Below are 24,425 nucleotides of genomic sequence, written 5' to 3' on the forward strand. Positions count from 1 at the left end.
CGCTTCCAGGGGAGACTGCGAGTTGTGTGTGTGTGTGGCAAGACCCTGGCTGGGGGAACCCAGACTACCTAAATTCCTTCACTTGCAGAGCTTCCTCACCAATCTCCCCAAGAATATAATAACAACAACAATAATAATAATATTTGTTAAGTGCTTACTAGGTGCCAGGCACTGTCCTAGTGTTGGGGTGGATACAGGCAAATTGGATTGGACAATTTAGATTATGCCAATCCTTGACCATGAGGTTTATATAGAAAGTACTGATGCAGGAATTCATGATTCTTCTGGCAGCTGAATTGTTTCTCCTCACAGTCCCCTCCTCCTCCTCCTCCTCCATTTTTGAATGGGGTGGAACTTGTGGCTGTTTGTTCCCCCAGCCTGAAGGATGGCCTCGGTCCTGCACAAGTAGGGTAGTGAAATTTGAGATAGGCAGGTAGGAGAGAAAGAGAAGGGGAGGGGAGAGGGAATAAGAGGTGGGAAGGACAGCTGGGGGGTGGGGGAGAAGAGGAACGTGGCCTAGTGAAAAGATCACGGGCCTAGGAGTCCGAGGATGTAAGTTCTAATTTCAGCTCTGCCACATGTCTGCTGTGTGACCTTGGGCAAGAGCTTAACCTCTCTGTGCCTTACATGCATCTGTAAAATGGGGATTAGGAGTGTGAGCACCACGTGGGAGAGGGTCCCAAAGATCTTGTGTCTTACAACAGCGGTTGGCACAGAGAAAATGCTTAACAAATACCGCTATTATTATTACTGTTAGGAGGGGTGGGGAGGAAGGAGGAGGGTAAAAGGAGAGAGGAGGGGAAGAAAGGAGGAGGGAGGAAGGAAAGGGGGGAAGGGAGAGAGATCCAGCTAGAGATAGAAAAACAGAGATGGAGTCAAAGAGAGAAAGGGGACTACAGCTGTGTCTGGATTTGAGGTTTAGGACCAGAAACCCGCCCAGTTCAAATCCTGCCTTGTTGTAGGGCGGACCTCCTTTTTCTTCCTCTCCTCCTTCCTCCTGCGGGTCTTCCCTCCGGGCTTCCCTCCCTCTGGGCTGGACGAGGGCAGGAACCTGCCTTGATTCTTTCAGGCTTGAAATTTCAGGTTGGCGTGTCTCAGCCCCGAGAAGGGGAGGGACAGACACGGAAGAGAAGCGGCTACAGAGAGGCAAGGACAAGAAAGCTGCTTCTCCTCCTCTCTCCCCCCACCCCACCGTCCCTCTCCCATTCCTTCCAGGGTGTTTGCAGTCCAGCCCTCTGGGACTCAGAGGCCAAAACAGAGTGACCCTTGTTCTGCAACAGTGACCCTCCTCCTGGCCATCGGGGTAAGAGCCCAGCTGGAGGGCCCTGGGGCGGGGGAGAGGGAAAGAAGGGGAGTCCTTTTTTGCAGAGGATGGGGGCTTGGCTGCATCCAGAGGAGAGCCCACGTTTCGGGGGGCCTTTAAAACAGGGGGGAGAGGGAGAGAAAATAAACAGGGGCTGGGGGAGGCCTGAAAAAAAAGAAAGGAAAAAGGCCAAAGGGAAACGGTCGTCGACTGTTCATTTATAGCTACTTGCTGCATGTTTGAAAGTGGCAGGAAACATCCCTGCACGTTTCTAAGTTTGTTTTTAAGGAAGTTCTGCCTCCCGATCACTTTTCATCCCGCAGAGACTTGTTCCGTTTCTGATCTTGCCCGATCCTTTTCAGGGTTGGATTAAACAGGCCCCTAAACGGTGATGGAGAGCCAGAAGGTGGGCCTTCTGGAGGTGGTCCTGGCTGCAGAACCGGTGTTAGGGCTTCCCGTGGGTTTCCCAATCCTGTTCAGAAATGTAACTGGGCATCATTGAATCCCGGGACCCCCCAACCCTGGCTTGTTCCTGGAGGGGGACAGAAAGCGGGCTCAGCGTGGCTCGTTCAATTACTAACCCCCCTACCTCCCTGCTGACGATTGGCGAGAGCCTCCGGAATCAGAGTGGCTGTTTCTTCCTCCTTGTTAGCTTTCCCGGGGTTGTTTGTCACCCCTTCATTTGTTTCCTTCTTCCTGGTTTACCCGTCAGAGGGAAAATTTTGGTTTTTGTCATTTATATTTCAAGGGAGCCTATTCACCTTCCCTCCCTCTGCTCCCCTCCTTCCTCCTCTCTCTCCTAGCTTCCTAGCTGGAAAAATAGGTTGGGAAATATGCAGAAAGGGAGGAGGGGTCAGCCTTGTGGGGATGAGGACCTCCTCTTTGACCATCATTTAACCTGGGATCCCCCGGGGCAGATTTGGAGTACAAAGGATAGTACTGGGACTATTTCCCCAACCTATGCTTTGTCTTTATAGCCACTAAGCCCAAGAAAAGGCAGAGGCTGAGGACCACCAACCTTTGGGTATTTCTTTGGGGACAGAGTGGGATAAAGGGGAGATAACAGATTTCATGGTTTCTGGGAGCAGGGAGGTTGGGGCCGGGAAGCTGCCTCTGAGAGATGATGCATACTTAGTGGTTGTGATATGACAATATCTAGACTGGTTGGATTACATCCCTGGGCAGACATCCAGAAACTTTGGGATAAAGGGCCCGTGTTATATAGCTGTAGAAGAGCTCTTAGGGAGGAGAGGACACTGTTTGGGACATACCCACTTGGAAACTGTCCTGGAACCTGTCCAGCACTCAGTACGGTGCCTGGCACATAGTAAGTGCTTAACAAATACCTTTAAAAAACGCTTCCACTCCGGTATGTCTTTCCCTGACCCTCCACACTATTTCCCTTCCCAGGCCCAGTGGTCCCCCTGATTTTTTTTTTTTTAACTGTCTTTGTTAAGCGCTTACTACATGCTAGGCTCTGTACTAAACAGTAGGGTAGATATGAGTTACCCAGGTCGGACATAGACCATTTCCCACATGGGACTCATAGTCTTAATCTCCATTTTCTAGATGAGGTAACAGAGCACAGAGAAGCTAGGCGACTTGCCGAAAGTCACACAGCGGACAAGTGGCAGAGTCAGGATTAGAACCCACCTCCTTCTCACTTCCAGGCCCGGGCTCCATCGACTTAGACCACGCTACTTCTGTCCTTTGTCCCAGTATTTATAGGGAGGAGTCGATCTTATCGTGGTAGTCATTCTTGGTGTATGCCAGTGTGTGTAACCTCTTTTCGTCTTTGGTAAAAATCCAAAGAAGTTCATGCTGATTATTTGGAATGGAGTAGAGATTGCTCTCGACTTTCTGGATGGATTGGTTTCTCCCTCCTCCCCCATCTCGTCCCCCCCCCCCATTGTTCTAATTATGGCGAATATATGCTGTGTAAAGTAGGCTAAATCGTATCTGAGCCTATGTAGATTCTCGCAGAGCAAGTCACACTTGTTACACATATGGCAATCCCCTGTTCTCCTTTCCAGGACACGGGCATGCCTGGGATTGCACAGTTCTTTCTTGGGCCCTGTTTTTTGCCAGGGAAGTGGCCCCTTTTTGAGCCAGACATGTGCCTTAATTTAAGTGTCCAAGTCCAATGCCCAGTTCCAATACGTAGACTTCATGATGGCCTCAATTGCAACAGCTTCTTTTTTTTAAAAGATATTTGTAAAACACCCGCTACCTTCCAGGCACTGTACTATGCACTGGGGTAGATAGAAGTTTATGAGATTGGACACAGTCCTCCCCCAGCATGGGGCTCACAGTCTTAATCACCATTTTACAGATGGGGTAACTGAGGCCCAGAGAAGTGAAGTGATTTGCCGAACGTCACATAACAGACACGTGGCAGAGCTGGGATTCGAACCCAGGTCCTTCTACCAGGCCTGTGTTTTATCCACTAGGCCGTGCGGCTTCTGTGTTCCACATACTAGTGTTAAAAAAAAAAAAACAGATGTCAGGAGCCAGCCGGGACTGAGCTCCTCAGAGCAATCTGGTGGAAAGATCCTATTATATGCTGATTTTCAATTTTTGTGTGTGTGTGTGTGTGTGTGTGTGTGTGTATCTGTCAATGTGCCTAAGCAGCCCCCATTCAAGTGCAACATAAGCCAGGAAAGCTTTATTGAGTAACTGGCTGCTTCACCCCAAGTCCCAGGACAAAGATCATATCTCCCCCAGATAAACCTTTAGCCCATAACAAACACACATCCACACATATGAGTCCTCACTGTTCCGTCTTTCCACTCTGCATTTATCTTTTTGGGATCCTTTCCTCGGCAGTATCATCACTGCCTGGGCTGCTGAGTCCCCACTTTTTAGAGGTCAGATGGAAATCCTGTTTTGCTCAATTTTTTACGCTCTGATCTCTGACCTGTGCGTAACCACCTCCTCTTGCTCCTGATTGGCTTCTACTTACCTATCAATCAATCAGTGGTATCTATTGAATGCTTACAGCATGCAGAGTACTGGGAGTATACAACAAAGTAATAGTGATTGTGGTATTTGAGCACTTACTATGTGCCAAGCACTGTACTGAGTACTGGGGTATCTACAAGATAATCAGGCCCCCCACGGGGCTCAAAATCTAAGTAGGAGGGAGAACGGGTACTGAATCTCCATTTTGCAGATGAGGGAACTGAGGCCCAGAGAAACAGAAGTGACTTGCCCGAGGTCCCACAGCAGACAAGTGGCAGAGCCGGGATCAGAACCCAGGTCCTCGGACTCCCAGGCCCTTGCTCATTCCAGGAGGCAGTGCTGTTTATTAGTACGTAGACATGATCCCTGCCCTTGAGGATCTCACAATCTGGCAGGGGAGACCGACATTAATATAAATAAATGTCGCACAGGGGAAGCGACCGAGTAGAAGGCTCTGTACATAAGTGCTGTGCGGGAGTGGGAGTGGTGATGATGATGATGGTATTCGTTAAGGCCTTACTATGTGCCAAGCACTCTTCTAAGCACTGGCGTAGATACAAGGTAATTAGGTTGTCCCACATGGGGCTCACAGTCTTAATCCTCATTTTACAGATGAAGTAACTGTGGCACAGAGAAGTTAAGTGGTTTGCCCAAGGTCACACAGCAGACAACTGGCAGAGCCGGGATTAGAACCCTCGACCTCTGATTCCCAAGCCTGTGCTCTTTCCACTAAGCCAGTGGTGAGAGCACCTAAGTTTTTTGGGCATACAGACTCAAGTGCATGGGCAGGGAATGTGTCTATTGTTATAATGTCTGTATTGTTATACTGTACTCTCCCTAGCGCTTAGGACAGTGCTCTGCACACAGTAAGCGCTCAATAAATACGATTGAGTGAATGAATGACTGAAAGTGCAGAGGTGATGCTCAATAATAATAATGTTGGTATTTGTTAAGCACTACTGTGTGCAGAGCACTGTTCTAAGCGCTGGGGTAGATACAGGGAAATCAGGTTGTCCCATGTGAGGCTCACAGTCTTCATCCCCATTTTGCAGATGAGGGAACTGAGGACCAGAGAAGTTAAATGACTTGCCCACAGTCACACAGCTGACAAGTGGCAGAGCCGGGATTTGAACCCACGACCTCTGACTCGCAAGCCTGTGCTCTTTCCACTGAGCCATGCTGCTTCACAATAATAATGTTGGTATTTGTTAAGCGCTTACTATGTGCAGAGCACTGTTCTAAGCCCTGGGGGAGATATAGGGTAATCAGGTCGTCCCACGTGAGGCTCACAGTTAATCCCCATTTTACAGATGAGGTAACTGAGGCACAGAGAAGTTGAGTGACTTGCCCACAGTCACACAGCTGACAAGTGGCAGAGCCGGGAGTCAAACCCATGACTCTGACTCCGAAGCCCAGGCTCTTTCCACTGAGCCACGCTGCTTCCCCAGGCAGGGAGTGCATCTTCCAACCCTGTGGTATTGTGTTCTCCCAAGTGCTTAGTACAATATTCCACATACAGTAAGGACTCAATAAGTATGACTGATTGATTGATAATAAGATGGGGAGATGAGAGATTAGTCAGGGAAGATTCCATGGAAGAGATGTGATTTTAGTTGGACTTTGAAGAGGGAGCAGTCATTCTGAACTCTCTTGGAAGTCCGGCCCAAGCCACCGGTCAGAGAGAGAGATATGGAGGCACCCTTGTCCAAAGACGACAGTGTCTTGACCTGCAGTGGCTCCTTCCTTGCCTTTAATAACCCCGATGTGAGGCCCTTGTACCTTGATTTCCTCCTCTCCCGAGCCGTGGCTCTAAACTCTTCATATCTCCATGCCAAGTAAATGAGAAACTGAATGGGATCCTGACCAGTCTGATCTCCGACGTCAAAGGGGTTTGGGTCCCAGGTGGAGTTGAACAGTCCAAGGCGCTGGGCCATATAGGAACCAGGAGGGACTCCGTCGATCACTTCAGGGCTGGGGTCTTCCCGAGAGGGCGCATTAAACTCTCCGAGAGACTCCAAAGAGAGATCCCAGGGAGGAGTGGATTCCTCCCGCTGCAGATCTAATTCACACTGTATTCTTTTTCTGGGAGGGAGGGGGGAACGAAATCTTAAGAACTTTTGCCGGATGAATTTGCCTAAGTCCTTACTGTTGATAAAACAGTGTATGCTGTTTCCCGAACAGTGAATTCCTTCAGAGTTGCAGGCGGTGGATGAACAGAAAAATATCAGTTTAAAAAGACTGGTTTGTAATTTGTAGCTAAAAAAGGCATCCATTCTAACTGTAACCACACAGATTGCGGCACAACCCTGGAACTGGGATGTAATAACAGTTCAGAGCTTAGCAAATAACTCACTCTTAATCTGTTTGGACCGGGAGTCCAATCTGTAACCTCTACAATTACTTTCATTGCTTAGCAACACCCCGCACTAGTCTCAGGGCAAGAGGGAGTTGGGCAGCGGCTAAAATCCACCCAGCGTTGCCCGGCACAAAATTGCCTGGATTAGCAACCCACATCGAGATAAATTCAGCCCGGCCAAAGCCTGATTGGTTTAGATTAAAGGGTGGGGTAGGAGGAGAAGGCCTTGGGTCCACTCTCACTTTCAGAAGGAGCCTCTCCAGTCACTGGCAACTCAGATCCTCCCCGCCGGCCTACGTGGGTGTATCCTGGGAAATAGAGCGAAATTGAAATCAAAAGCAGCCCTTCCCGCCACGTCTGATCCATCCAGTGGGGTTCTCCAATGGTGCCAGCGTCCGATCTGCCCACCCCCCAGGGGCGGAGAAGCAGTGTGGTCTAGTGGAGAGAGCACAGCCTTGGGAGCCTAATACTACCTGTGTCACTTGCCCACAGTCCACCTTTAGACAGTAAACTCGTTGTGGGCAGGGAATGCGTCCGTTCTATTCTTCTTTTGTACTCTCCCGAGCGCTTAGTACAGTGCTTTGCACCTGGTAAGCGCTCAATGAATATGATTGAGTGAAAGTAAGCGCTCAATAAATACGACTGACTGACATGGGGCAACTAAACTCTGTGCCTCAGCTTCCTCATCTGTAAAAATGGGGGTTAGGTATCTGTTCTCCCTTCTTCATAGACTGTGAGCTGGGGACTATGTCCATACTAATGTTTGTGGATCTACCCCAGTGTTTAGTACAGTGCTTGACACCTAGGGAGGGCTATTAATTTTTGATTTTAATTTATTTAATTTTTTTAATATTAATCTGTCTCCTCCTCTGGACTGTAAGTTTATTGTGGGCAGGGAACCTGTCTCCCAACAGTTATATTGTACTCTCCCAAGCGTGTAGTACAGAGTCCTGCACACAGTAAGCGCTCAAGAAATATGATTGAATGACTGAACCAATGCCATTATTATTATTATTTCTGTAGGGCAGGCTGATGGCCACTGCACTGAACATGGAGTTGGAGAGAAGGGGTCTGAATGATGTCGTGGAGGAGGAGGACGAGGAGAGAGGGAAAGAAGGGGAACAGAAAGCTTCCACCTGTTGTGACAGAGTCCACAAGTTCATCTCCAAATGGATGCTTCCTGAAGATGCCCGAGGAACTTACCTTGAGAGAGCCACTTGCATCCCACCCCCTGTGTTCATCATCATCATCAGCTTCACTGAGGTAGGTAAACTCGCGTGGGGGCTCGGAGTGGCATCAAATGGCCTAGAGGATAGGGCCCGGGCCTGGGAGTCAGAAGGACCTGGGTTCTAATCTCGGCTCTGCCACTTGTCTGCATTATGACCTTAGGCAAGGCACTTCTCTTCTCTGGGCCTCAGTTCCCTCATCTGTAAAATGGGGATTAAGACTGTGTCCCACCTGATTTGCTTGTATTCACCCCAGTGCTTAGTACAGTGCCTGGCACGTAGTAAGTGATTAACAAATTACCGCAATTATGATGATGATGATGTCATCAGGAACCCGAATGTCAAGTTGACTGGGGTCGCCATGAGACTGGAGTAGAGAGCAAGAAGTGGAAAGAGCCTAGTGGAAAGAGCCTAGTGGAAAGAGCGTGGGCCTGGGAGTCAGAGGACCTGGGTTCTAATTCCTGCTCTTCCACATGCATGCTGTGTGACCTTGGGCAAGTCATTTAACTTCTGTGCCTCGGCTTCCTTCTCTGTAAATCCTCCTTAAACTGATAGCCCCATGTGGGACAGAAACCTTGTCTGACCTGATTAACTGAGTACACTCTTCGGCACACAAGAACCAGTAACAAATACCGTGATAGAAGTAGAAAGGAACACTCTGTCACTTCAGCTACTGCGTTGACCCCGGCTTATCACCTGCTGTATGTTGCTTCCTTCCACCCTCCCAATCCCCACCCTCTGGTCTTCCTTGTCTTGCTACCTTCTTCCTTGAGAATTATCGTGCTTGAAACAATGTATGCATCCCCACAGTTCTTTGGTTGGTTCAGAATCCCCCGCACAACTCTCATCTAAAGGAATTAGTTGGTTAGTTGGGGTATTTCTCCCACCACCTGTCCTAGTGATACAGTGTCAGGCACTGTTCTAAGTGCTGGGGTAGATAATAATTATAATATTCATTCAATAATATTTATTGAGTGCTTACTATGTGCAGAGCACTGTACTAAGCACTTGGAATGTACAATTCAGCAACAGATAGAGACAATCCCTGCCCATTGATGGGCTTACAGGAGGAGACAGATGGACAAAAACAAGACAACTTAATCACGATAAATAGAATCAAGGGGATGTACACCTCATTAACAAAATAAATAGGGTAATAAAAATATATACAAATAAGCACAGTGCTGAGGAGCGGGGAAGGGAGAGGGGGAGGAGCAGAGAGAGCGGGGAAAGGGGACTTAGCTGAGGGGAGGCGAAGGGGGAGCAGAGAGGGAGCAGAGGGAAAAGGGGAAGATAAGATAATAATAGCAACAATAATAGTACTTGTTAAGTGCTTACTATGTGCCAGGCACTGTACTAAGCACTGGGTGGAAATACAAGCAAACTGGGTTGAACACAGTCCCTGTCCCACATGGGGCTGACTGTCTTAATCCCCCTTTTACAGATGAGGTAACTGAGGCACAGAGAAGTGAAGTGGACTTGCCCAAGATCGCACGGCGGACAAGTGACGGAGCCAGGAATAGAACCCAAGTCCTTTTGGCTCCCAGGCCCATGCTCTATCCACTAGGCCATGCTTGGTGAGAGGAGATTGCTAATATTATTATTATTGTTCTTGTCTGTCCGTCTCCCCCGATTAGACTGTAAGCCCATCAATGGGCAGGGACTGTCTCTATCTGTTACCGATTTGTACATTCCAAGTGCTTAGTACAGTGCTCTGCACATAGTAAGCACTCAATAAATACTGTTGAATGAATGAATGAGATCTTGCTGACCCGAGATCTGCCCCTGCCTTTCCAGCTGGCCGTATTCATTTATTACGCTGTCTGGAAGCCCCAGAAGCAGTGGATCACCCTGGACACCGGCATCTGGAACAGCCCTTTCATTTACCGGCCAGACAAGAGAGAAGAAGCTTGGAGATTTGTCTCTTATATGCTAGTGCATGCCGGGTAAGTCAAGCAGGCCGCATTACTCATAATCCCTTTTCTTTGTGGTTCCCTAGTGAGACTGAAGCAGGAATGGCTAGAGCCCGGATCTGGGAGTCAGAAGGACTTGGCTTCTAGTCCTGGCTCTGTCCCTTGTCTGCTGTGTGACCTTGGGCAAGTCACATTACTTCTCTTGTGCCTCGGTTACCTCATCTGTAAAATGGGGATTAAGACGGTGAGCCCCAGGTAGGACACGGACTGTGTCCAACTGGATTACCTTGTATCTACCCCAGCGCTTAGGACAGTGCCTGGTACGTAGTAAGGGCTTACTAAATGCCGTAAAAAAAAAAGCCAAGAGCTACTCAATCTCGTTCCTAGGAACCAGTCTCAGAGATTCTGTTTGTTTGGATAACCTGTAAGAAAAAGTCCCTAATCTGAAACCGTATAAATCGTCTTGTATTTCCACTCTAGAAAAGAGCTGTATCTGCCGATTCAGCGATGACGTGATTTGGGTTTTGCATATATTTCCTCACGGATTCAACAGTTTTGTGTTTGCATTTGCAGTGTTGAGCACATTGTGGGAAATCTCTTCATGCAGCTCCTTCTGGGGATTCCCTTGGAAATGGTTCACAAAGGCCACCGAGTGGGACTAGTTTACTTGGCTGGAGTGATCGGAGGTCAGTATTCTGGGCTTCCAGTTAGTGGCCTATGGCTACCAATGAGAACAGCCTGGCCTGTCCGTATTGGCTTGCCTTCCTATTGCCTAATGTTCAACAGTTCTGCTCTGTGTTCAGCAATTGAGAGACCTTCCTTCTCTGACCTATATATAGGGTGAACCCCGTCATAAGGGAGATCTGGCTCATTTAATTCACAGAGAAGCTGCAGGACCTAGTGGAAAGAGCAGGGGCCTGAGAGTCAGAGCACCTGGGTTCTAACCGCAGCTCCGCCGTTTGTCTGCTGTGCGACCTCAGGAAAGTCACTTCCCTGGGCTTCAATTTTTTCATCTCTAAAATGGGGATTTAATCCTACTTCCTCTTAGTTGGACTCTGAGTCCCATGTGGGACAGGGAGTCCGTCCACCCTGGTTATCTTGTATCTACCCCCAAGCTAAATATAGTGCTTGGCACAAAGTAAATACTTACTAAGAGAAGTAGAAGCGGCATAACCTAGTGGAGAGAGTATGGGCCTGGGAGTCAGAAGGACCTGGGTTCTAGTCTCAGCTCTGCCACTTGTCTGCTGTGTGATCCTGGGCAAGTCCCTTCACTTCTTTGTGCCTCACAGTGAATATGATTGACTGGAACAAGTTACTACTGTTATATTCTGTTATACTGTTGTATTGTCCTCTCCCAAGAGCTTAGTACAGTTCTTTGTGGACAGTAAGTGCTCAATAAACACGATTGACAGACCCCGTAATTCTCATCTGGAAGCCTTCCCTGTCTAAGCCCTCCTCTCCTCTTCTACTCCCTTCTGCGCTGCTCTTACTTGCTCCTTCATTCCTTCTCCCTCCCATCCCCACAGCACATATGATTATATTTGTATATGTCTGTAATTTGTTTATATTAATGTCCGTCTCCCCCTCTAAACTCTGAGCTCACTGTGGACAGGAACGGGTCTGTTGTTATACTGCACTCTCCCGAGAGCTTAGTACAGTGTTTTCCACACCATAAGCGCTCAATAAATACGATTGAATGAACGAATGTATGAGTAAATGAAACTTTCCTTGTCTTTCCAGGTTCCCTTGCCAGCTCAATCTGTGACCCGCTTCAAGCTCTGGTGGGAGCTTCAGGAGGCATCTATGCCCTGATAGGCGGATACTTTATGAATATTCTAGTGGTAAAAATTCCTTGCAGCATGGTTTCCTCTTGGGTTTGTTGTATAGAAGACTCAGAGAAAGTCCTCACATTCAGCTAGGGAAGAATAGGATGGGGCAGCTGTATTGGAGTCTGGCTAGTCGGAAGACCTTGGGACTGGGGGGTCAGGAGACATGGATTCCAGCTCTGTCACTGGTTTGCTGAGCAAGTCACTTTAATCTCTCATTGCCTCAGTTTCTTCATCTGTAAAATGGGATTAGGTCACTTGCTCTTCCTCCCTCTTAGGTTATAAGCCATATGTGGGACAGAATCACTGTTCAATATTTCAGGATTTAATACAGTGCCTGCCATAGAGTAAGCACATGATAATGATGATAATAACAATTTTGACTGAGCATCCGTCCTGGAGTCCTATGGACCTATGAAACTTTTTTAAAAAAACAGGTTCTGATCCCAAGCAGGCCCCTATCCTTCCTTTGAGCGGTATCCACTTTGACCACCTTAATGTTATTGAGCATTTAGGTTTAAAATAGAAGGAAAGTATGATGCGGTTATAAAGATTCTTCAAAATATAAATCATGACAAATCCAGGTCCTCTTCCTCCAAATGGGAAATTTTCTTTTGAGAAGAGAGCTCCTGTTGGCTTGAAAGGGTTGGGGGCAGTGACTTGAGGGGGTAATAATAATAATTGTGATATGTAAGTGCTTACTATATGCCAAGGACTCTACTAAGCACTGGGGAGGATACAAGATAATCAGGTCCCACATGGGACTAGCAGGTTAAGTAGTAGGGGGAACAGGTATTGAAGCCCCATTTTGCAGATGAGGGAACGGAAGCACAGAGAAGTTGAGTGACTTGCCCAAGGTCACACATTAGGCAGTGACAGAGCAGGGTTAGAACCCAGGTCCTCCAACATCCAGGCTTGTGCTCTTTCCACTAGACCACGTGCTTCTTGACGGCGGGAACATCAACCAGTGGTATTTATCGAGCTCTTACCGGGTGCAGAGCCCTGTACTAAGCACCCGGGTGAGTATAGTGCAACAGAGTTTGTAGACAAGTTCCCTGTCCACAACTAACTTACAGTCTAGTTCTTCTCCTTACCCAGTCACTCTCATGCAGTCAAACATGTTTCTGGGGATGGTAGGGAGGGGAAAGGACAAAAGGAAAGGGAAACTTACAGAGGTTCTGCTCTTGAAGGTCTTGACCTTTGCCTTTTCTCTCTCCAAGAACTTTAGGGAAATGATTCCTCTGTTTGGAATCACCAGACTGTTGATCATCATCTTCATTGGTAAGTGTGACACATTCTGTGCGGTGTCCAGAAATACAGTTCAGCATGTCAGCCTGAAGATCGATGAAGCCCAAAATTACTCCTTGGCAAAATTTTCCAATCCAGTAGGAAGTCAATTATTCAAACTAATCAGGCGGGAAGATAGTTCAGATAACTGAAGGCTTGGTAGAGGTCAAACCTCATCTTGGATGGACACTTTCCGTTTCTTTCTTTGGTTAACCGAAGACCCGAATGCTAATCCCAGCTCTGTCGCTGACCTGCTGAGTGACTTTGGGCAAGTCACTTAAACTCTCTGAACCTAAATTTCCTTTTCTGGAAAGTGGGGATAAGATACCATCTCTCCCCTCTTCTTAGTTTGGGATCCCCGAGTGGGATGGGGACTATTTCCTGTAATAATAATAATAATAATAATAATAATAATAATGATGGTATTTGGTAAGCGCTGACTATGTGCCAGGCACTGTTCTAAGCGCTGGGATAGCTACAAGGTTAATCCGATCTAATTAGCAGCATGTCCTGTTGGATAGGGCATGGGCCTGGGAGTCAGAGGGACCTGGATTCTGATCCTGGCTCCCCCCTTGTCTGCTGTGAGACTTTGGTTAAGTCACTTCCCTTCTCTGTGCCTCAGTTACCTCGTCTGTAAAACGGAGATTAAGTCTGTGAGCCCCATGTGGGACAGAGACTGTGTCCAGCTTGATTAGTTTATATCTAACCCAGTGCTTAATACAGTGCCTGGCACATAGTAAGCGCTTAACAAATACCATAATAAAACACCCCCATCGATTTCTAAATCATAATCGGTGTATTTGTGAGGCGGTTCCAGCTGTGTCTGTGGTGACATGACCTCTGCCCAGCAGTTGGCAAAAAATCCGTAGTCTTGCCTACTCCAGGAGACTTTCCTCCATTCCACATTTTTCTCCCCACATCCCAACCTCCCATCTCATTGTTTTTCCTCCAAATCCCGATGTACTTCTGTACCTATTATTTTATATACTCCAGAATTAGAGCACCCCTCTGCCTACTGATAAATGATGGGATTTGTATTTCTTAAGCACTTATTCTGTGTCAAGCAGTGTTCTAAATGCTGGGGTAGATCCAAGCTCGTCAGGTTGGATACAGTCCCTGTCCCACATGGGGCTCACAGTCTGCATCCCCTTTTTACAGATGAGGTAACCGAGGCACAGAGAAGTGAAGTGACTTGCCCGAGGTCGCACAGGAGACAGGTGGCAGAGCGGGGTTTAGAACTTTGGTCCTTCTGTCTCCCAGGCTCGGGCTGTATCCACTAGGCTACTTTGCTTCCCTGCCGGACAGTAAGCTCCTTGTGGGCAGAAAGCTTGTCTTCTTCTTTAGTCATATTTATTGAGCGCTTAGTGTGTGCAGAGCACTCTACTAAGTGCTTGGAAAGTACAGTTCGGCAGAGCATTCTACTAAGGAGAGTGTCATGCAAAATGCTTAGTCCATTTGCCCCTACCCACTAGGTGCTCACTAAATACCCTTTCTTGATGACACACTCTAGAGTAGGATAGGGACAAATGACCAACGATTTATCTGACTGTTTTTTTTCCTAGTTGTGTTCGATATGGGCTTTGCACTGTACCGAAGGTTTATTGCTCCTGTGACCGGTCCCTCGGTGAGTTCTGCATGTTATCAGTGGCCGATGTGTTTTGGGGACCACAGGGCGACCGAAAAATACAGGAAGGCCGTTTTGGCACCGTACCATGCATTTGAAAACCACAAGTCCCATTGGATTGGAGCACCCTGGCTTCTGGATCACGTCTCCTCCTCTGCAAAACAGGGAGAAACTTGCCAGCCAACTCCCACCTTCTTGCCTTTTCTGCTGCTCTCCACTTACTCCTCTTCTGCGTAGAATCGTAATAATAATAATAATACCTTCTACCCTGAGCTGCAGCTGCCGAGGTGGGGCGGAAGTGGGGTTGAACTTGCTCTAAAAGACTAAAACCTCACTCTCCACTGATGGTTCACTGAGGAGCAGCAGGGCCTAGTAGAAAGAGCCCAGGCCTGGTCAGTCACTAGTCAGAGGATCTGGGTTCTAATCCTAGCTCTGCCACTTGTCTGCTGTGTGAGTCACTTCACTTCTCTGTGCTTCGGTTACATCATTTGTAAATGTGGATATTTCCTGTTCTCTCTGCCTCTTAAACTATGAACCTCATGTGGGAAGGGAATTGCATCTGACCTGATTATCTCGTGCCTAACCCAGGGCTTAGTCCAGTGTTATGCACTTAATAAACCCTTAACAAATACGACAGTTATTATGATAACTCGACCAGCTGTAGATCTGCAAACAAACAATGTCTGCCTTTCCTGCTGTCTGAAGCACCGCCCTCTTTCTCAGGATCCATCCCACTCTCAGGGCTCTCTCCAGTTCCATTTTGAAATGTTCCGTTCCCACCTAAGATCGCCAAATACTCAACTTTGTCCTGCCCTTGTCTCCCAAGGCTGTTGCAAAATGAGTGAGTTGATACCTGTTGAACTGTGCTGTCCCAAGTGCTTAGTACAGTGCTATGTACATAGTAAGCGCTCAATAAACACCACTGTTTGATCAATACCCATGATGAGCTCCTGGGCTCTCTGGAGGCAGACACTTTGGTTACAGTGGGATCGGTACATGGATGAATGCATATGTTCAAACCATATTTCAGTCCCCATTTTACACGCATGACCATGTGTAGACATTCCAGTCGGGTCCCCTCAAATCCTCCCGGTGACCAAGAAATGCAATAGGTGGTTTACGCGGGATCCTGTTGTGAGTTAACTTGGGCACTCTCTGCAGGAACCCGACTTCTATTCCTTTGGTCGGCATTATTAAAACCACCATCAGTGAGGCTGACGATAAAGAAGTGAGCCCGAGAAAGCAGCCGCTCTTGGGAGGACCACCTGGACTCTGGGTGAAAAATGCGTTCTTTGGCTCTGTGTGTTTTTTTGGAGTGTTTTCTCGTCTCTGTGTACCCAGTGGTGTATGTTTAAGGTGTCGGTCCACATGATTCCCCATGTATCACTACGATGCCTGTCTGCTCCAGGGTGCCCATATGTTGGACTTGATAGGCTACGGCGATATGTAATGTAATGCCACTAATTCCTTTTTTCTTTTGGGGGGTTTGCTTTCTTCCTAAGGTATCCTTTGTGGCTCACATTGCAGGAGGACTGGCTGGGATGTCCATAGGCTACACTGTGTTCAGCTGTTTTGATCAAGCTCTGCTCAGAGATCCGAGGTTTTGGATGGCCATCGCTGCTTACTTGCTTTGTTTTGTATTCGCTGTGGTTTTCAACATCTTTTTATCGCCGGCAAACTGACGAGGAAACCATCTGGGAGAACACGGAGAAGCCTTTGAAGGATCCCAGAGAGATTCCATCAGTTGTTAACTGGGGACTCGATTCTGAGCCAGAGAAGACTGGGGAAGAGTAATGAGGTGGGGGCGGGTGGGGATTGTAAATTGGGGGTGGGGCTGGGGTTCCAGGCTGGAGTCCTCTGGTTTCTGGGTCACCTCCTCCTTGCAGGGGACGAGCTGGATGGAGAGGGTTCCACGTGGTGCTTTCTGAATCCCTGCTGTGTTTTAATCTCTCTGGTTCAAGCTCTGGCCGGTTGGTCGGGATTCGATGTTAATAATAATGTTGGCATTTGTTAAGTGCTTACTATGTGCCGAGCACTGTTCTAAGCACTGGGGTAGACACAGGGGAATCAGGTTGTCCCACGTGGGGCTCACAGTCTTAATCCCCATTTTACAGATGAGGTAACTGAGGCACAGAGAAGTTAAGTGACTTGCCCACAGTCACACAGCTGACAAGTGGCCGAGCCGGGATTCGAACCCATGACCTCTGACTCCAAAGCCCGTGCTCTTTCCACTGAGCCACGCTGCTTCTCAATGATGTTCTAACTCATGCCCTTGCTGATGCCTGGAGTCTATTGCTTCTATCCTGCCTCCATAGCCAGGCTTCCCACTGGCTCTGACCCAAGTTCAGGCAAAATAAGAAACCTGACAGGCAGGATATATTTCACCACCCCCCAGCAGGACTCCAGGGTCCCATATGCTGACTGCTCCATTTTTTTTTTTTGCCCCTAAAATGATATCCTCAAAAAAAGGAAAAGTCAAGGACCCAATTAATGTGCACAAGAGTGTTCATTAAGGCTCCGCATGCTGATACTGCCAGGGTTTAGGCCTGGGAAGAATCAAATTCCATCAGATGTTGAGACAGAGCACGGGCCTGGGAGTCACAAGGTCATGGGTTCTAATCCTGGCTCTGCCACTTGTCTGCTGTGTGACTTTGGGCATGTTACCTAACTTCTCACTTCCTTTATCTGTAAAATGGGGATTGAGACTGTGAGCCCCACGTGGGACAGGGATTGGATCCAGCCCAATTCGGTTGTCTCCACCCTAGCTTAGTAAAATGCCTGGCACATAGTAAGCGCTTAACAATTACCACAATTATTATTATGTTGTCCCATTCGTCCCGAGGGCCTTGTTGGTTTAGATCGTCTTCAACATCAGTTTTTGGAGGGGGGTGGAAAGAATTCTGAAGTTTGTCCTATAAGTTTTTCTACCCTGGGAAGTGAAAGTTCCAGCAACCGAACTTTCCATACTGAAAGTTCCACTCGGCTCCAACTGGGTGAGAAATGTGAAAACAAAACCTTCCCCAGAGAGGTTACTGGTTTTCACTGGAGACCCTTAGGTTGTTTCTGTCCTTTTCATTTTCCCTCTTCAACCCAATCACTGATACCTCACAGTTGTCTAAAAGTGCTCTGAAAATGGACATTGGAATAGGGTTCATCTAACTATGAAATTGGACACGACCGATTGATTGACCAAGCCAGAACAGAGAGTCATCGATTGGTCCCCTATAATTTTCAGTTCTAGAAGAGCAGTTCACGACTCCACATCTCACCACAGAGAAAAGACTGTTATTTATTTCTGAGGCCTGGTTTGCTCCCCTGATTGCAACAAAATGGCAAAAAAAAAAAAATTAAAAAAAATCCCCCAACCAAATACCATTTCCTGACTTCTGCCACTTTGCTTTCATAGTGCTGGGCTCTGGAAAAAAATCACCCACTCAATTTAATCTGGGACCCATGACTACATTTTGCTAGGAGCCATAGTTAAGTGGCAGGGGAAATTGATTTTCTGGGTGACTATAAGTTCACTGCCCAAAGCGTGTACTCTGTAAAATCCTCTAACAAGCCCTGCGCTTCCAAATAAGCGAATTCAGACAATAAGTGGCGGATATTTAAGGATGTAATCTTTACGGGTGTTCATGCTTATGAAAAGGAAGGTAGGTGTTTCCTCCTGTATTCTATCCAACCAAAGAAATATGTATATTTCCTTCCTCATATTTTCTCTATCTCAAGTTCCTCTGTATTAAGAGCAAAACTGATTTGTCTCTCTTGAAAATCCCCTCAAAAGTTCCTCCTTATTAACAGTTGAGCTAAATTAATCCTTGCATTGTTTCATAAAAAAGGCCATGCATTTATATTTTGATATAATAAAGAAAATGAAAATACCTCTTCTCAAATAACTGTATTTCAAGTTCAAGATTTTGGGTGTCTGTGCTTGCTCACCTGTTTTAATGGCACAAGCTTACTGAAAGGCAGAGCTGAGAAAGCCCTATATATATGTTTAGCTAAAGGGGCTATTTTGTTCCGCTGATGACTATTTTCCTTAGAAACTTATGTAATCGTTCAATTTTAATCTCATAGTTCCATGATTTTAAAGGAGAAAATGGGTGACAAGAGGAAAGATAAGGTTTTTTGAGAGAGAAAATTAGCGAGGTTTAGATGGTTCATCCCCAAATATTGGAGTGGATGTTTAGGAGGGCAGCTATGTCTCGGTTCCTCTGGAGAGCCAGACCAAAATGTTGTCACCAGTTTGAAACAAATATCATGTCTAGTGTATTCTATTTGGTCCCAAGAAGAGCCCTGCTAGAGTTTTTTTTACTAACCTCCCAGTTCCGGGCTATGTCGAAATAGTAAAAATAGCAAACTTTTTGTCTCTGGCAAGAGTGCTTAAGTGGTGTAAAAAAAACCAAAAAAATATTTTTAAGAATGAAAGATTTTTGCAGGAGGAAGGATTTTTTTTTTGTGGAACTGCAATTATTAATTCCAAATTAGCCTTCAGTTACCTACCATCAAGTTATCATTTGTAGTAGGGGTGGATATTTTTGATGCTAGTAATAATAAATACTTTTGTGATGGAATTCTAGTAAAGTTCCCGCCCTGCCAAATGAAAAGGAAGGATGTAACACGCTTTATTTCTGAAAGTGGCAAGAATAGATGGATAGAAATCTCTACAGTGAGTTTTGGTTTGCTCACTTTAGGCTCATGAAAAGCTGCCATTTTTACTCTAATTCAATAACTGTGCCCCCTTGGAAAAATACAGCAAAATATCAGATTGGTCTTTTTCCCACTTGGCCTATGATATGAAAATTTTTTCCCTGTTTTTAATGGAAAGGAAAAGGTCTTAACGAAACCAAAACTTACTACTCTGCCTTAAAACAATTGCAAAAATCTATTTACAAAGAGAAGGAAGCCTCTTTGTTAAAATCTTTTATTTCTTGCTTAAGCAAATAGACCACAGACAATAAACAACATTGAGAACAGGAAAAGGGGTTTAAATTCCCTCTCTCTTTAGGTGGATTAAACTGCAAGGTGCCTCTCACTCAGTAAATTTGGTCAATTTAAATGAATTGAGCTGTCAAGTGCTGTCTTTTTTGAGGGGACTGACTGGGTTTCACAACTTTGGAAAGTATTTTACAAAAATGTTGAACTTGTAGGCAAGGAATGTCTCTTATTATATTGTTCTCTCTCCCAGATGCTTAGTCCAGTGCAGTGCACACAGTCAGCACTCTTGGTAAATTTGGTGAATTTAAAGGAAACTAAGAGTTGCCAAGTACTGTCCTAGTTGAGGGGATTGGATTGCACAACTCTGGAAGGAGTTTTACAAAAAGGTTGAACTTGTGGGCAGGGACTATGTCTTATATTGTTATGTTGTACTTAGTACAGTGGACTGCACACAGTAAACACTCTAATGGGAGTGTCTAATTGGAAGGAGAACAGGCATTGAATCCCCATCCAGTGCTTAGAACAGTGCTTGGCACATAATAAGCACTTAACAAATGCCATCATCATCATCATCATTTCACAGATGAGGAAACAGGCCCAGAGAAGTGAAGTGACTTGCCCGCAGTCACAGAGCAGGCAAGTGGCAGAACCGGGATTAGAGCCCCAGCTCTTCCTTGAAGGACTAAGCATTTCCCTAGGGGCTGTGCCACCTATTTTAACTCCAAGGGCCGTGTTCTTTCCTCTAGGTCACAGTGGGGCAGGGTGTGGGAGGGATGGGGGAACAGTGCTAGAAATACAAGTCTCGGGATTGGGGTAGGCCTAGGCCACCTAAAGTCTCACCACTCAATCAATCAATGATATTTATTGAGTACCTACTGTGTGCTGAGCATTGTGGTTAGCACTTAGAGTGCAATACAAAAAGGGCAGGTATCGACAAGCCTCACAAAGAACTTACAGACTCTGGGCCTCTGTTTCCTCATCGGTGAAATGGGGACAGGGACTGTGACTTGCTGATCTTGTATCTACCCCAGTGCTTCTTGATGAAGAGAAGTCAGATCTAAAATTTGTTTACTGTGTAAATACGTACAGGATTGGGAACTGATAGAACGTTCTCCCTCCGTCAAGGTATGGAACTCAAGAATGTAAGTAAGTGTTTTATGGCCAGCATGTATTTAAAATCTGGTATTTAAAAATCTCGCTTCAACTAAAAGCACATTTTAAATTTTGCTAAAGAGGCTGTCGCTAAATACAAGGGAACGCTTAAGAGTGGAAAACCTCAGAGTTACTGAATAGCCAAACCAAAGTACTGATCAAGGATGGGAAGATAGTTTTGTTTTTTTTATTGCAGGGAACTGCTGCGATGTTTTAGTTTTGCAGCCCAGTGGTCCCTTCGACCCGGAAAGTTCCAGGGGCGAAGCATAGTGAATGAAATGTTCTATTTTGGTCGGGCGGATTTCGGCATGGCCGGCTAAATATGGGGGACTGGAATTTCCTGGGAGGCATTCTGGAGGAGGTCCACATCCACTCCACCATCATCGGAAAGATCTGGCTCACCATCCTCTTCATCTTCCGGATGCTCGTCCTTGGAGTGGCAGCTGAAGACGTCTGGAACGACGAGCAGTCCGGGTTCGTCTGCAACACCGAGCAACCGGGCTGTAGAAATGTCTGCTACGATCGGGCCTTTCCCATCTCCCTCATCAGATACTGGGTCCTGCAAGTCATATTTGTGTCTTCCCCATCTCTGGTGTACATGGGCCATGCTTTGTACAGACTGAGGGCCCTGGAGAAGGACAGGCAAAGGAAGAAAGCTCAACTCAAAGGGGAACTGGAGGCCACTGAGTTTGAAATGGTCGAGGATCGGAGAAAGCTGGAGCGAGAACTCCGTCAGCTCGAGCAAAGGAAACTCAATAAAGCACCACTGAGAGGGGCCTTGCTTTGTACCTACGTGATACACATTTTAACTCGGTCTGCAGTTGAAATTGGATTCATGATTGGCCAGTATCTTCTCTATGGATTTCGGCTCGATCCTCTCTTTAAGTGTCATAGAGATCCATGTCCAAATACAGTCGACTGCTTTGTATCGAGGCCGACAGAGAAGACGGTCTTCCTGTTATTTATGCAATCCATAGCGGCTGCCTCTCTTCTTTTAAATGTTCTAGAAATTGTCCATCTCGGTTTAAAAAGAATCAAAAAGGGATTTGAGAGACCCAAATATAAATATAAAATGAATGATGAATGTGAGGACTCTGATTTGAGCGAGGCAAAAAGAATTTCTGCAGCACAACCACCTTGTCTGGGCACGGCTACCAATCCACCCAAGACGCTCCCTTCTGCGCCTATTGGCTACACCGTGTTAGGGGAAAAACAAATGAATCCCACAGTGTACCCCGGCTTCAGTTCACCTTCAGTACTGCAGGCCCTTCAGGAAACTGGCAAGAAAAGTCCGGCTAGTGACGAGAGAAATAAACCGTCTGACGAGACGTGCCTGAGTAGCATCGTGGAGGGTTATCCTGCGAACGCCAACTTGAGTCACAGCGAAGGGATAATCAGCGTGGTGAGGGCAGAGATCGGTGGCACTCACAAGCAAGAGAACACCACCACCGGCCACCAGGCTAATTTCGAAGCTGCCGTCCATCTGGGCTATCGGCCGGAGATGCCATTGGGGGCTGCCCTATACCCTTCACTGCAACCCGAAATGACTTTCTCCCCGCCAACCGATTGCACCCGCACAGCACGGAGCCTAAGCGACCCCTGGAACGGTTCGACGGGGGGTCTTCAGAGCAGAGGGTCACCTCCCAGAGGTAACCTCAGGAGACAGAGCCGAGGGAGCACCGGCAGACCCCGAGCCCTCTCCCGGGCGGACTCCCGACCACCCAGTAGGTCAAACAGCTCAGACTCTCCGGGGGAGATGAGCTCGGGATCCAAACCCAGCAAAAGCTGTGACAGTCCTAGGGTTTTCCCACTTTCTCGGCGAATCTCTCTGGCGACTTGCAGCGTTAGCAGCAGGCGGGCCCCGACCGACCTTCAGATCTGAACGTCTGCTACTTTTTCTGCACGCTACCGAACACTGTTCCAGAAGGCGCCTTGTGTGTGGGTGTCCATCACTAAATGAAGGACTTTTGAAACAGTGAAGGCAACTAACTGTAGTTTAGACAAGCTTGGATTATAGCTTCTTAGAAGGACTTAGCCGTATTTTCCTCTTGAGCCTGTGGTGATTTTTCAATCCAAGGGGAATGATGTTTCCAAAATCAAAGACTCCCAGGAAGCTCATCCTTTTTATTTGATATGGATCAAAACATCCCACTCGGAAACTGAAATGGACTAGAGCTTCCTACAGCCATTCTTTGGAGAGACTGTGGATTTGTCAGAATGTACTGATCTAAAGTATAATTTCCCTCCTGAGTTCTATTTTTGACCAATTTGATTATTCTAGCAGAGCTTTTCTAAAAAACCCTCTAACATATAGAGGATTTCTAGGTTCTCAAACCCCACCTACATGCTCTTGCTCATCTTTTATATTCCCACCTCCTCCTTTCCTTTGTTGCACTCTGAAACATCAGCTGCTGGGCCTTCTTCCCTGTCCTGTGCCTCTGAATAACCCACCCCCTTCTCATCTGCAAAGCTCTCTCTCTCTTTTCAATCAGTAACTTCCTCAAAGCCCACCTCTTCAATGACGCCTTCGTAAATTAGCTGGGTTTGTAATTTCACCAGTCAAACATCTGCCAAGCAACTGTCTTTATGTCAATGCTGGCAAATAATCCCCCCCCCAAAACCCTCTGAAATGAAAAAGCAGACACAAGGGTGGATATTAAAATTTGGTCCACAGACTATTCCACACCTGTCATCATCATGAAATGGGTGTGGGGAGGGTTAAATCAGGTGTCTCCCCCCACACCTCTTCCCATCAGTCATGGACTAGTCATATTCCAACCAAAACGTTGAGCACTGAGGAGCATCCTCTAGACTGTAAGCCTCTTGTGGGCAGGGAATGTGCCTACCAACTCTGTTGTATTGTCCTTTCCCAACCAAGCATTTAGTACAGTGCTTTGCACACAGTAAGCACTCTAAATACGATGGATTGGTCCTACCCATAGTTAAACACTGCCCATTTGGCCACAGGCAGAACCGAGACACTCTGTCAGGGCACACCGTTCTTTTTAATGTGACCGCTTTTGTGGCTTAGTGAATACAGTACAGGCCTGGGAGTCAGAAGGTCATGGGTTCTAATCCCAGATATGCCATATGTTTCCTGTGTGATCTTGGGCAAGTCACTTAACTTCTCTGGGTCTCAGTTACCTCATCTGTAAAACAGGGGTTAAGAAGGTGAGCCCTATGTGGGACAGAGACCGTGTCTAACCTGATTAACTTTTACCTATGCCAGCGCTTAGAAGAGTGCTTGGCACAAAGTAAGGGCTTAATGAGTACCATTATTTTTGTTAATAATCATAACTCTCCAAGCCTCTACAGTCCCAGAATCCCACCGCCACCAACTCATCTTATTCTTCCACCTCGGCATGGTGACCTCGGCGCTCTGGCTCCCTGTCAATCAATCAATGGTATTTACTGAGTGCTTACTAGGTGCAGGGCACTGTACTAGAGAAGCAGCGTAGCTCAGTGGAAAGACCCCGGGCTTGGGAGTCAGAGGTCATGGGTTCTAATCCTAGCTCCGCCACTTGTCAGCTATGTGACTATGGGCAAGTCACTTCACTTCTCTGTGCCTCAGTTCCCTCATCTGTCAAATACCCTAATTAGGGACTGCCAGCGTGGCTTAGTGGAAAGAGCACAGGCTTGGGAGTTGGAGGATGTGGGTTCTAATCTCTGCCCCACCGCTTGTCTGCTGTGTGACTTTGGGCAAGTCGCTTGACTTCTCTTTGCCCTCTGATACCTCATCTGGAAAAAGGGGATTAAGACTTTGAGCCCCATGTGGGACAATCTGATTACCTTGTATCCCCCCTAGTTCTTAGAACAGTGCTTGGCACACAGTAAGCGCT

At 46.9% G+C, this 24,425-nt stretch overlaps 2 protein-coding genes across 3 annotated transcripts; both read left to right on the plus strand.

Annotated features, from left to right (window-relative positions):
* The first annotated feature begins 355 nt into the window (after positions 1-355).
* On the plus strand, positions 356-16,289 carry RHBDL2 (rhomboid like 2). Of its 2 annotated transcripts, XM_029081136.2 has the most exons (9): positions 356-433; positions 1,216-1,303; positions 7,644-7,883; positions 9,644-9,792; positions 10,333-10,445; positions 11,500-11,600; positions 12,806-12,866; positions 14,435-14,496; positions 15,999-16,289. In XM_029081136.2, exons 3-9 carry the CDS (start codon positions 7,653-7,655, stop codon positions 16,176-16,178), a joined length of 897 nt encoding a protein of 298 aa, XP_028936969.1. In that variant the 5' UTR covers positions 356-433; positions 1,216-1,303; positions 7,644-7,652; the 3' UTR covers positions 16,179-16,289. The 2 variants fall into 2 exon arrangements, with proteins under 2 accessions (XP_028936969.1, XP_028936968.1); XM_029081135.2 differs by lacking the exons at positions 356-433; positions 15,999-16,289 and having other exon boundaries at positions 1,039-1,303; positions 14,435-14,855.
* Positions 16,290-20,908: 4,619 nt separating this feature from the next.
* Positions 20,909-22,468, plus strand: GJA9 (gap junction protein alpha 9). The gene has a single exon (XM_001512804.3). The coding sequence runs from the start codon at positions 20,909-20,911 to the stop codon at positions 22,466-22,468; it is 1,560 nt and encodes a 519-aa protein (XP_001512854.3).
* The last annotated feature ends 1,957 nt before the right edge of the window (positions 22,469-24,425 follow it).

Source organism: Ornithorhynchus anatinus, chromosome 16 (genome assembly GCF_004115215.2).
Source record: "Ornithorhynchus anatinus isolate Pmale09 chromosome 16, mOrnAna1.pri.v4, whole genome shotgun sequence".
Classification (NCBI taxonomy): Eukaryota; Metazoa; Chordata; class Mammalia; order Monotremata; family Ornithorhynchidae; genus Ornithorhynchus; species Ornithorhynchus anatinus.

Excerpts from the sequence above, each read along its gene's own strand:
- GJA9 (XM_001512804.3), top strand. The coding sequence starts at position 20,909 with ATGGGGGACTGGAATTTCCTGGGAGGCATTCTGGAGGAGGTCCACATC.
- RHBDL2 (XM_029081135.2), top strand. The coding sequence starts at position 7,653 with ATGGCCACTGCACTGAACATGGAGTTGGAGAGAAGGGGTCTGAATGAT. Across the intron at positions 10,446-11,499 it reads CTTGGCTGGAGTGATCGGAG|GTTCCCTTGCCAGCTCAATC; the intron begins GTCAGTATTCTG and ends TTGTCTTTCCAG. Across the intron at positions 11,601-12,805 it reads ACTTTATGAATATTCTAGTG|AACTTTAGGGAAATGATTCC; the intron begins GTAAAAATTCCT and ends TCTCTCTCCAAG.